Consider the following 13,297-nt stretch of genomic DNA (forward strand, 5'->3'; position numbering starts at 1 on the left):
AAAAAAACTGCAAAATTTATAAAACAGTATTTATTAGCAATTTTAATGTGGTTATTAATGTTATAAAGAGGGATAATCCCCTCGATTCCAAATCATTGAGGCTAATTTCTAGCCATGGAATAATGGCGCGGTTATTAATGTTGCATACAAACAAACAATTCTATTCACAAACTTTATATTTTCTGTTAAACCTGTTTTCTAAACACACAAACAAAATGGAAAGTTGACGGAGAAAAAACAATCTTTTAAGAATATGAATGTTTTGACATCATAAATAAATAATAAATATTTTCCTTTTGTGTGTAAACAAACATAACCCTTTTCACTATATTTAATTGGAAAACTCAATTTAATATTTACTTACCTTTTTGCCAAAACTTCCAATATTTTTCTCATACTTACTACAAATACATAATATAATCAAGAAAAACGTCATGCTAAACAAACGTGAGTCGTGAATTTCAGTGTGGAAAAGTTAGTAAAAAATTTAAAGACACTAGATTTTACATAGTGAAAAAACTTGTAACAAACGTAACAAACTTAAAGTTACTTCCTTTTCCTCACCCCGTTCTTCGTGTGTCTGGACAAGCTCCATCCCCTCCCTGTTGCGAATCTGGCAATGCTAGTTGCACAGCCATTGTAAAACCATACCGCGCTAGAGCGACATGTTGGAGATGTCAGACTCGACAATTGCGCCCTCTATTTTGTCGGACAACTCAATTTGCTTCTTATTTAACACATTTTCTTTTAATTCAAATAAAAAATTCGAGTGTTGTAATCACAAAAGAGAACCCGCTCAGAACGACAGGTTTAAATACTCGCAGTGCGGAAAAGCGCCCTTCCCATATTCTAAAAATTTTACAGCGTGGTAGACTCGTTAAAAAGAAGCGATCCAGACCGTTTTCATGACTTTTGTAATCAGTTTGAAAAAAGGTCGCTGGCTTGGGGACTATATGATTAAATAAAGAATAAATAAAATGCATTTGACTACAACGTGCAAAGCATTCTTGAAAAAAAAAACGTATGTCATTCGTTAATTTTCCAATTTGGAAATTTTTTGTAAATGCTTTGTTTTATTTACCTGCATTCAGAATAACTAAGTTGAGATCAAGGATTTTTTACTTGTATAAAATCCTTGAGTGGCATATCGGATAAATAAAACACGGCTAAAATCAAAGGTTTAGGTAGGTAATTTCTATATATTTTATTGGCTACACTGGTTATTAGGGCTGGAAAGAACGTCGTATAGGCATGCGCTCAAAAAAAAATAAAGCAACGCGACGCCATTTGCAAAACTGCGCGTGGTTTACGTGTGTGGAAAGTTTTTGTGTAGTACTTAAGTTTTTTAAAGAGATAAAAACTATTTATAGTGAAAATGAGTTCTACAATAGATCCTGCAAAGTTAAAAGTTGTGGATTTAAGGTCTGAGCTTTCGGCACGTGGATTAGATACCAAAGGAAATAAAGCGGCTTTGGTAAAACGTTTAAAAGATGCGTTGGAACAAGAATTAAAACAAGGTTTGTGATATATCCCGTAATATTAAATATGCACTTTCAAGAGAGAGATTGTGTTGGACAAAAAGTGTCACAAACGTAAACTTTGTCCAGTTAATTTTGTGTACTTAGTTGTTTCATATTGTTTTGGAATTTAATTTGCTTTCAATATAATTGTTATTTAAAAATTAATAAAACTTAAATTATGTTTTAATTGAAGTAGTTTTGGCGGGAAATTTAACTTTTACATTTTAGATATACCTGACACTTCCATCGCAGATACATCCACGGAAGATCTAGATACCTCACAGTGTGAAGAACGATCTCAAGAATCACCTGAGAAAGAGAGTACTATAGCATCTGCCTCAGAAACTATAGAGGTACTATATAGTCCAATAATAACCTTATAATCATGGATAAATGCAAGTAATTAATGTACAAGAAATTACAAAAAGTTATTTATTGGAGAGCATCACTATAACGTAGTATACAGCATGACTTATATCTGAAAGTTCACAAAGTTTTAAACATTACATAAAAATTACAGTACATCCGCAACAAAATTATATTTTGTATTTTTTCATATAATTTATGATGCAACTTAACATTTTCAACTAAAAATTTAATTAGATGAAGGATATTAGTTAGTCTTTTAGTGTCGTGAGCTCCATAAGAAAAACTGTAATATAGATGTAACCAGGATGTACAGTAATTAATCCCTCAAACATCACCAATAGATTCTAATTATTTTTCTGATATTTTTGCTTTGTTATACAAGTTTTAAAATAATTCAAAAAAATTCCTAAAAAGTATCAAATGAAGCCAAACAATATTCGATGCCAAAACTCGACACATACAAAGATGTTGAACCTTACAGACAAGATTGTTAACTGTTGATATTGCTTGAAACAGCTTCTCTATGGGCACATGCCCGACTATCAATGTATTTGATAGCTTAGTACCTTTATAATAATGTAAAAATACGAAAGCTAATAAAATAATATTTTCTTATCTATTTCGGAAACTCGTTAAACAATTTCTAACTAATTTGATATGGAGAACAGACTTCCATCATGAGGTACTATTTTATATAAAAAAAAAATAAATGGTGTGCAATGTTACTTCAATGTGAAGAAAAAATTACATATTTAAAATTTTGCATAGTTCCTGAAAAAAAAATCAATTTCTTCTATAGTAATCAGTTGTAGTAAACAGTCGAGTATTGGAGTTAACTAAATTTGACTTTTTTTGCCATTTTTATTAAATATTTTTTATGATTTAAACTGACTCATTTTTATTAAAAGGTCAGTGTTTTCTTAGATGTTGCCCTGTGAATGTGATTGAACCAACATTTACAAGTGTATATCTCGATAGGTAATAACTTTTGAATTGAGAAAAGTTGGCCTAAATAAAAAAATATACCTGTAAATTGCATTAATCCATCAGTAGGGCCTGTTTAAACAAGAAAAGTGTTGGGTAAATACAGTACTGGGTGTTTGATAAATGAATGAATTTATTTTAATATAGAATACATTACTAGTTTTTTTCTCTGACCAACTGTTAACAGAGTCCTAGCACTAAAAATGTATAGGAAATGTGGCAACATTGCCTACCCAACAAATAAATCACCCTTTGAGATTTCGGCAAACAGTGAGGCGAGAGACACTGGTTGGACTGTTTTGACGGAACTGTTTTACCTTAAAACATTGCACAATACTAAAACTTAAAAATTAGTTCTTAAAAAAGTATTTTCTTTTCAAAATTTAAACTAAATGTGAATTTAAAGAGGTGTCTATTACCTAATTACAATTAGTTTTATCTTTTTTTTTTTACCAGCACGTCAGAATAAAAGGTTATAGTAAATATTCAAAGTAGCTCCTTGAATTCAAATATTTCAGACTTGAAAAATGTCAGGATTGGTTCTTACTGTGTTTGCAGCTGTGAAATCCATTGTCTAATTTTAGTTTCATTTCAAATGACCCTGCATTCCTTACGTTTAAACCATGCTTCTTCCACTGATAAGATGTGTGAGAGAAAGTCTAGATGTCGTTCAGATTCTTTAGTGAACCATTCACAAATGTCCCGTCTAAAGGAAAACCTTCCACTGTTAGATTGGACAAGCTGTACATAATAATGGCTGTTTGCATAAAGTTTTATCGAGTTACCAGCGAGACTCCAATTCTAATGCTGTGAGTTGGATCTTTCTCAATGTTGTTCAATAATTTTTTTTCGGCCTACAAATTCGGATGTCTACATTGTCCACGATTTTCAAAACGTGGCTGTAGGCTTCCAGTGTCTTAATATCCATTGAGAAATTTCAGTAAAAGTCTTGCAATTTGGTAACTTTCTAGGTATTCAAAAAACTTCTTCTGGCAGCTACAGAGTTTTGTCTCAGTTCTTCGTAAATTTGTAACATATTACACAGTTCGCGATTACTAAAATAATCTATTTTGTATCTAGTACTTACAAAAACACTAAAAAATAAATTTAATAAAAATAAGCACTAAAAAAAAAACAGTTTTTATGGCACTGACAAGGTTTTCGATCTGCTACACACAATATTGATCACTAGGCTAGATTAGGTGGAGTTAAGGTTTATATCAAGTCAAGGAAGGTTCGCAAATTCGTGTGCTTGAATGCAATATATACTGAGAATGTTTTAGAATAGCTTGTAAGAAATTTTTTTAGTATTTACCTACCTAAAAAAACAAATACGTGACATTCTTCAATACAGTTGAAACAGTTGAAAAACATCAATGCTGATGCTGTTGACTTGCAACTATTTTTTATGTTCGTTTGGTTTCTTTAATCTTGTATAATCCAAATTTATTTATTGCTATAACTTTGTAATGATCGGTCAGAGAAAAAAAAATTGCAAGACTGCCATTTTAAACATACAGTTGACAGGTTTGGGGATTCTTATTTTAAACCCGATTAAACTTCTAGTATAACTTAACGTCATGGGTGCAAGAAGTGGGATGTCTCGTCTTAAATCTATGATTTCAATGTGTTTTATACTAAAATAGCGTCACTTATTTACTGGACACTGTATGTTGTTTGTAATTAGTTATATTTTTTTAGTTGGGAAAACCAAAATCAGAAACTGCTTCTGAACGATTAAGTGAAACGAACGATTCTAATTTAGAATCTTCTTCTAAATCGGCTGCTCCCGAAATCAAAGTAGATCATATTGAAGAACCTACATTTAAAATTGAAGCTATAACTCCTAAAGAAGTAAATCAAATGAAAATGGAAGAAAATGGAGAACATTCAGAACAGGTAATTTGTTAATTTAGTCTGCTAGGAGCATTGTAACTGATAAGTTAAATTGAAGTGAATTAAAATTAATTTGCGAAAGTTTTAGAATTCCAGGAAAATTACAAAATTACTCTAATTATATACGTATTTTGTTTCGTATTTGGCATTTACACTTTAATTTCCGAGACAATATTTGCCAGGACCATTAGAAGTACTTCAGTTTTGCTTTAAAGGCCTACGTATGATTTTCTTATCCATTCTGTAAAAATATTTTATGAAAATGAAAAGAATTTCAAAATAATTAATTATGGGTTTTTATTTCATATAATTTAATCTTAACCATAAAAAAGAAGTTGAGTTTTTTTTATGAGTGGATTTAATTTGTTGTATGAATGTATTATAAATTATAATTTTGTCTTTTTTCTTGATATATTTTGGAAGAGACGCTACAATATGTGTCAAATTATTGTTTATTGTATGCTTATTTAATTTAATACCTTGGTTAAACATACATTATTTGTTGCAGAAAGAAAATACAAAATTTGTATTATCTGATGAAATATCTGAAAAAGCTGAAAATCAAGAGTCCTCAGAAAGTAAAGAACAGGATGCTCCTAAATCAGATGATTTGGAACAGAAAGGGGAAAAACGCAGAAGAACAAGCAATTCTCCCGAAAGGTCCCAGCGCAGAAGAAGCAGATCTCCTATCAAAGAAGACGAACCTTTACTTGATAATAACAAAGTTCAGCTTAGTTGGTGTAAGTAGAACCTTGTAAACAATTTTAATTGCTTAAGTTTGGGAAAATGGTTCTTTTTTATTAGTTAACATCAGTTCTGGTGAATGGTATATTAGTTTTTGTAGTACAGTTTATGTAGGAAATAATATTTTCAAAGTCTTCTTTACTAGCACTGCATGCAGTTTCATTTACTTTATGTACATATTTACCTTAAAATATGTATTTTGTATTGTATATAAAAGTAGTCAATAAAAAGTTATTTTTCAGTATTGTTTTCTTTATTTTTTCCTTAGTATTTTTTAATGTGCACACGTAAATTTAAATATACGAGACTGGTTGGGAAATAGTCCAAGTGTTTTTTTTTTATTTCAGATGACTCCGACCTTCATCTTCAACTTGATAAAGAATCATTTTTATCCGCAAAGCCCTTAACCGAAGGGGCTTTTGGCTATGCATGGGCCGGAGTCAGAGCCACGCACGGTGTCTCCTCTGGAAAGGTACTATAATTGTATTTTCTATATCTATATTGTTTGATATAGCTCTCGTGATACACCCCGTAAACATTTACTTAAGAAATTTTTATGTGATAGTGGTCTTAAAATAAGTTCGAAACGAAACATCTCGTATTTAATTTACAAGTTAAAAAGTGAAGTAAAAAAGATACGTTTAAAGATATCAACCACACTGCCCTTGGCTGCGGATTTCCTCGTTTAAAACTGTGGACGTTGTCGACAATTAGGACTGTTGTTCTGTATATCTAATGATACTTGTAAACGAATTCATTGGATATTTAAAAAAAAGGAAATATACACGGTGTTACAAATTCGCTTCTCACTACAGGGATCTGGGAAACTGTAAGAGATATGCAGTAGTTTAAATGGGGGTAAAGTTGTATAATCAGGGGACCAACATTATGTCTCTAAAAAAACAAGGCTAACATGATTAGTTTTCGAAATGTTTGAAAAAAAAAACGAAATTTTGGAAATCTTTTTTTGTTTCATTTCAGCCTTGTTTGAGGTGATATTGAAAAAAGAAGAATGTTTTCTCATGGCAACTTTTTGCCCTCTTTCGAATGGCATAATCAATTTTTATGTGTAACGTTTCGTCTCTCCAGGACCATAATCAACTTCATTTTTTTAAATATGACCCTGGAAATTTTATTACATTTTTTGCAAGCCTTCGCGACTTCCAATACTGTACTGCCTCAGCCCGAACAAGATCAGAATTTCATCTCAAAAAATTCATCTTCAATGTATTTGTTCCAAATTTATCTAATTTTTTATTTAGATTTATGTTTATGGAATTATCGTACACTCAAAGTGTCGTTAGACCCTATGAACTCCACCTAGTTATTTAAACTATTGCCATCACACTTTACAATAAAACATTATTAGAGTTTTAATCTCCATCACCTGGTCATACATAATTCGATAAGTTGTTGGCGTCATAATTAAAACATTAAAATTTTAATTTCATTGTGACAAATTAATTCTTAAAAACGCATATGAACAACCAAATCTCCAAATGAATATTATACTTTAAAAAATTATAGTAAATGTTCAGAAACGTTTCTGTTTGGGTAAATGTTGAAAATGAAGAAAAGCTTAATATGATCGGAATTTATTATACCTGTAAACGTAAGTGTGAAAGAGCGTGTACTTTTATGAATATCCTGAAAAAAATTGAATCGAAATTTGCTTGAATTTTGAGCACTCCAGCATCCTAGAAATAACTATGAGCACGGGATTAAAACTGTAATAATGTTTTATTGTAACAGGTGATGGTAAAAGTTTATTTAAATAACTAGGTGGATTTTACAGAGTCTAACGATACTGAGAGTGTACGATTCAATAAACAGAAAAATCTGAAAAAAAAAAAAAATTAGATAAATTTAAGACGAATACATTAAAGATGAATTTTTCGAGACAAAACGTCTGAATTTGGTTCGAGTTGAGGCAGAGCAGTATTGGGGGTCATGAAGGCTAGCAAAAAATGTAATAAAATAAAAAAAAATTAAGTTGATGATGGTCCTGGAAAGACAAAACGTTACATATAAAAAATGATTATGCCATTCAATAGAGGGCAAAAAGTTGCCATGAGAAAGTATTCTTTTTTTTTTCAATACCACCTCAAACAAGGCTGAAATGAACCAAAAACGGATTTTCAAAATTACTTTTTTTTTCAAATATTTCGAAAATAATCATGTTAGTCTTGATTTTTTAGAGGCATAATGTTGGTCCCGTGATTGTGCAACTTTGCCTCCATTTAAGCTATTTCGTACCTCTTACCGTTTCCGAGATCCCTGTAGTGAGAAGTGAATTTGTAACAGCCTGTATAATATAAAAGTACTATTACTATAAAGCATATAAAATATAAAATGATATTTGTAACGGTTCAATATTATTTGTCTTGTATTAAATGATATGCCGTTCTCTATGCACATCGATAGGATCTATAATCGTCTATAGACAGTTACACTGAACATCGCTCTATATTCTATCTCTGTATATTGCACTTAATAGGGAATAGGGAAATGCTTTTTTAATGGGTATAAATGGACGTATGTAGTACTTGATTTAGCCGTCGTTAGAAACGCCATTGCATAAGCATACACGAGAAATCAAATTCCATGACTATAATAAATTTATAAATTAAAAAAATACAACCGGGACGTTTTAAAATGTAATAATTAAAATGGATCAAAGCGCCAGTTGTAGGAAACCGTCTGCAGCTCATAAAAATAATAGATGTTATGTTTTATTTTTTTTTTTTCTATATTTTCTATATCTTGCTGCTTCTAGACAGATACGCCTATGGATTTTCGATCCCTGCATGCTTCATCTCCCTTACTAGAGCTATACTCCGCGGTCGAAATTATAGAGAGTGACTCATCGCTAGCTTTTGGACTGGTAAGGGGATGAAGCATGCCGGGAACGAAAATCCATTGGCGTGTCTGCGTAAAAGGCAACAAGATATAGAAAATATTAAAAAAATTTAATAAAACATAACATCTAATATTTTTTACAGTTTGCTATAACCGGCACTTTGATCCATTTTAATTATTATAGCATTTTAAAACGTCCCAGTTGTGTTTTTTTAATTTATAAATTTATTATAGCCATGGAATTAAACCCCTCATCTACGCTTATGCTATGACGTTTCTCAGGACGGTTAAATCAAGTCCGTTTACACCCAACTAAAAAAGCATTTCCCTATTCCCTACCAAGTGCAAAAGACAGAGATAGAATATAGATTGACGTTCAGTGTAACTCTGTCTATAAACGATGATACATTCTATCGATGTGCGTAGCGAGCGGCACAAACATAAATAATATTGAACCGTATAAAAATCATTTTATATTTTATACGCATTATGGTAATAGTGTTTTTATATTATGTCTGAGTCACTCTCTACAATTTCAACCGTGGAGTATAATGATGAATCACTATAATTTCGACTGCAAAGTATAGTTGAGAATAATGAAATTATTTTAGTTTCTTCATATAGACAAATGACAGCATCATTCATATAAATATCGATTAATTGTTAAAAAAATCTTTGTGTCACTCTTTGTGACAATGAAATTGTCGAAAATATCTCGTTTTTTTACCAAAATTTAGTTCAGTAAAGAAAGACACATAAAACTGAATTAACTACTTACCCCAGCTTAATGTTCGGGCTTCATTTTCAAAATGGCATCCAAAGTTCGCAAAAAACAGTTCTGTTTTTTTTTTTTTAAAACATTTTAGAAACAAATTTTTTAGACGAAAGTTGTGAACTTTTTATAACAAAAATTTTGAACCTAGCCCGATGTCAACTGATAAACAAATGTATTAGTTATTGCAAAAAAAACGGCTAAAAATCACATTTTTTTTAAAAAAAACATCTTTAAAACAAAATGATTTTTTTTTTACAAAACTTTCAGAATATGTAGTCCTTGGCCAGTAGAATAAGTGCGTTTTTGAAAAATTGCAAAATATTTGATAGTTATTGAAAATTGATTTTTTCAGAAAAAGTACATTTTTCCAAGCTTCAATAAATCATAGAATAATGAACTTACATGACCCATCTTGGGCTTAAAATTTTCTCTTGTACTTTCCTGTACAAATTGTGCCTGTAACTAAAATTAATTCAATAAATTAAATAATTTTTTACTGAAAGGAATTTAATAAAAAAAATAGATATTTTTTTTCCATATTCAAATGTTGATTTATATGATTAAGACCCCGCCAAACGTGAATCCGCGGGTCAGAATTGATGGTTCTTTTTCTATCCTAAAAGAAACGGGTAAATTATGGTCAGATGTTAGGAATTTTAAAAAAATAATAGATTCGCGTCAAATTTTGTATACGGGGGTATTCGGGGTCGCTGATCACGGATCCGAGATCAATTTTGCAAAATTCAAGATGACGGATCCAAGATGGACGAACAAATTTTCAAAAAATAACACATTTGCGCCAAATTTGGTATACGGGGGTTTTTGGGGTCACGAATCCGAGATCAGATTTACACAATTCGTTTCTAAAAGTTTACTTGTAGAAGATTAAAACATGATTGGGTACTCGGGATATAAAGTAAACAATAATAATTCCGCAATTCTGACCTCGAATTCGCAATTAGCGGCCCCGAAAACCTCCGTATACCAAATTTGACACGAATGTGATATTTTTTGAAAATTGGGTCGGCCATCTTGGATCCGCCATCTTGAATTTTGCAAAACTGACCTCGTATCCATGATCAGCGACCCCGAAAACTCCCGTATACCAAATGTGGCGCGAATGGGTTATTTTTTGAAAATTAGTTCGGCCATCTTGGGTCCGCCATTTTGAGTTTTGTACAATTGACCTGGGATCCGTGATCAGCGACCCCGAAAACCCCCGCATACCAAATTTGGTGCGAATCTGTTATTTTTTGAAAATACGTGATATCTAACCTTAATTGACCCGTTTTTTTTAAAGTTAGAAAAAGAACCATCAATTTTGACCGTAGATTCACATTCGGCGGGGTTTTAAATTAAAAGTTATTTTTCCTAGCACTTTCGTGAATTTTTGCTATTTTTGAACTGTTTTCTGTGGATAGGAAATTCCTGTGATGTGATAGCTCAATTCTGACACCGGATTCGTGATCAGGAGGCAAAAATACTACGGATGACATATGTCACATGAAAAGTACAGACAACTTTTTTTTTGTGTGGTTGTGTAATTTAGTTTTTATATGAATTAAAGAAAATATGTGACCAAATAGAAAAGTATTTTTTTTAGATATCAAAAAGTGCTACGAAGAGATATTAATTCCAAGTTGTAACTAATTAATTAAAATGTATTGATCTTCATTCAAGATTTCCGGGAAATCATAGTCATCGTAACAATAACATATTTCCTATTCTATAGCGAGTATTACGTGAATATACTGTGCCTATGAAATCTTATTATTGTAGAGAAAATTGAAAGAAACACAAACAGAACTAATGCTGTAATATTAGTAACTTAAAAGGAAAAATCACATCCCAGATTTGGAGATACGGGAGAGACTACTACAGAGCAAATTTTTGGGGTGGATCACAAGACAATTGTCAGATTAAATGTCTAGAAAAACATTCTGGCACATTAAAATGCATTGAGTAATCTGATCCAATTTAAAAATCAGACTAATTTAATAAGCATATTTTTTATCACATTCGGTTCAGAGTGGTTTTTATAATTCTTATAAATAGCACTACACATAATTTTAAAATTCATTGATAGAATTAATCCTATAAATTATATTTTTTTTATAGGTGTGTTATGAGGTCAAACTGACAGAGCAGATAAAATGGGAAGATTTTTCAAAATACTATGAACAGCGGGGAGGTAGAGACCGATATAGAACAGATCATAGAAAGAATCAGAAGAGGGATAAAGATAAGAAAGATGTGGAAAAGAAATCTGAGGAAAAATTAAAATCTGAAAATGGGCAAGTCAAAGATGAAAAGTCTACAGAAAAAGAGGAAAAATGTTTAGAGACGGATGAAAAATCTACTGAAAAAAATGAGCCTACTGAAGAGAAGGAAAATTTATCCGACAAGGAGGACCAAACAGAGAACATCGCTGAAAAAGTAGAGGATGCTTCAACAGAAACGGTAGAAAAATCTAAAGACGTAGAGCACAAAACTGAAAAAACTGATGACAAAGAAATGGAAGTTGATACTCCTGAAGAAAACAAAGATCTAAAAGAAGAGCAAATGGATACTACAGAAAGCAAAACAGAAACTCAACCTGAACCTCTTCCCACTCATTTGTTTAGAGTAGGGTGGTCACTTGTCACTTCAAGTTTGCAGCTTGGAGAAGAAAAATTTTCATATGGTTACGAATCCACTGGAAAATTTGTTACAGATAAACAATTTACGGATTATGGAATTACATTTGAAGCTGGAGATGTTATAGGTTCTTTTTTGGTGAGTACAATATTTATTTCTACTTTCAATGAAATTTAAAATATTTGAACTTACAAGGTAGTACATGAAAAAGAAACATGAGTAAGGGAACCCAATAAATGAACAAAATTATAAAATACCGTGTAAAAAATATATACAGGGTCATTCAGTCATAATGTCATTAATTTTAAGGGAAGTTAGGGAAAAATGAGTAGATTACGTATGAGATTGAAAAAATTTTAAAATGCATATTTACGCTGAAAAAAAATTTTAAATCATCGTTTAAACCCCTCTTCGAACCATTCCTGCCCGCTGACCCACAAAGGTTTATCAAGAGGGAATCTTGACAACATACTATTCGGTCACTAACCTAGCTTTTACTGCTTTTTTAATCCATAGTGAACGATAAGGAATTAATAAGATATTTTTTTACATTTTAAATATTAACAAGTATTATTTATTTGTTAATAAAAACAAATATATAATTTTTAATATTAACGTTTTCATTATGTTTTGTAACTGAATCTGAGTTTTTGGTATTATGTTCAATTAATCATTATTCAGTTTGGTACTTATACCTAGTGACTTATTGCTTTTCAAATAGTAGTATGGCACCTACCTATTTAAAATGCCAGTACGGCTAAAATAACACTCATTCGTCTCTATCACTTTGTTAATAAATTTGGGATCCGCTGTACTTTGATTTTAAAATCAATTGCAAAATTCAACACAATTAGGGAAATCAGCTGTTTCGCTTCAACATTCGAATAATCTGTAGTTCACCGGCGCATTCCATGTCAGAAGATGTGTTGCAAAGTAGGGCGCCGAATTAACAGGAGTTAAGGGGTAAAATTAATGACATTATGACTAAATCACCCAGTATATTTGACAAAAAATATATACTTTATTTAGAAAAATATCTTGTTAAAATTTTGTGCAAGTTATTTCCTACTGGATTTTTTAACGCCGTGTGCAATGTAAAGGAAAAAGAAAATATCTGTTTCAAGGTTCGGGACATGATTTTTTAAATGCAGGTATTGGATAATAAACAGGAATAATAAAAGTACATATTGTAACGAACAGGGTATCCCAGAAAGTTGACACACTGAGATATAGATCTTTGTATATGGGGCGTTCTACGCCAAATCGAACGGTTTAAAAAATTTTGAATTTTAATTTCCTTAATTTTTTGATATTTTATAGTACCCCTCAAAAAAGCCTTTCTGGTAAATTTTGAGCTTTTTCTGATTACTTGTTCAAAAGATATCAAATTTTCAAAAAAAATCACCCTTTTTTTAGTTTTTTTTTTGTTCATAACTTTCTTAATAATGGTCCAAGTTAAAGTTTTTTTTTTTAATCTTTCAATGGCCTTTTCAGAAAAAAATACAAGAAAAAT

The 13,297-nt window shown here is 31.1% G+C and overlaps 1 protein-coding gene across 1 annotated transcript in view; it reads left to right on the forward strand.

The window, feature by feature from the left end:
- Window positions 1-1,284: 1,284 nt before the first annotated feature.
- LOC108915303 (heterogeneous nuclear ribonucleoprotein U-like protein 2) overlaps window positions 1,285-13,297 on the forward strand; it is a 42,925-nt gene continuing 30,912 nt past the window's right edge. The window contains exons 1-6 of the mRNA XM_018721292.1: window positions 1,285-1,517; window positions 1,749-1,873; window positions 4,575-4,772; window positions 5,278-5,509; window positions 5,861-5,985; window positions 11,266-11,922. Coding sequence (XP_018576808.1) covers window positions 1,376-1,517; window positions 1,749-1,873; window positions 4,575-4,772; window positions 5,278-5,509; window positions 5,861-5,985; window positions 11,266-11,922 — 1,479 coding nt within the window. The 5' untranslated portion in view covers window positions 1,285-1,375. The remainder of the gene's footprint in view (window positions 1,518-1,748; window positions 1,874-4,574; window positions 4,773-5,277; window positions 5,510-5,860; window positions 5,986-11,265; window positions 11,923-13,297) is intronic.

The sequence above is a fragment of the Anoplophora glabripennis genome, unplaced genomic scaffold, assembly GCF_000390285.2.
Source record: "Anoplophora glabripennis isolate ALB-LARVAE unplaced genomic scaffold, Agla_2.0 scaffold1086, whole genome shotgun sequence".
NCBI lineage: Eukaryota > Metazoa > Arthropoda > Insecta > Coleoptera > Cerambycidae > Anoplophora > Anoplophora glabripennis.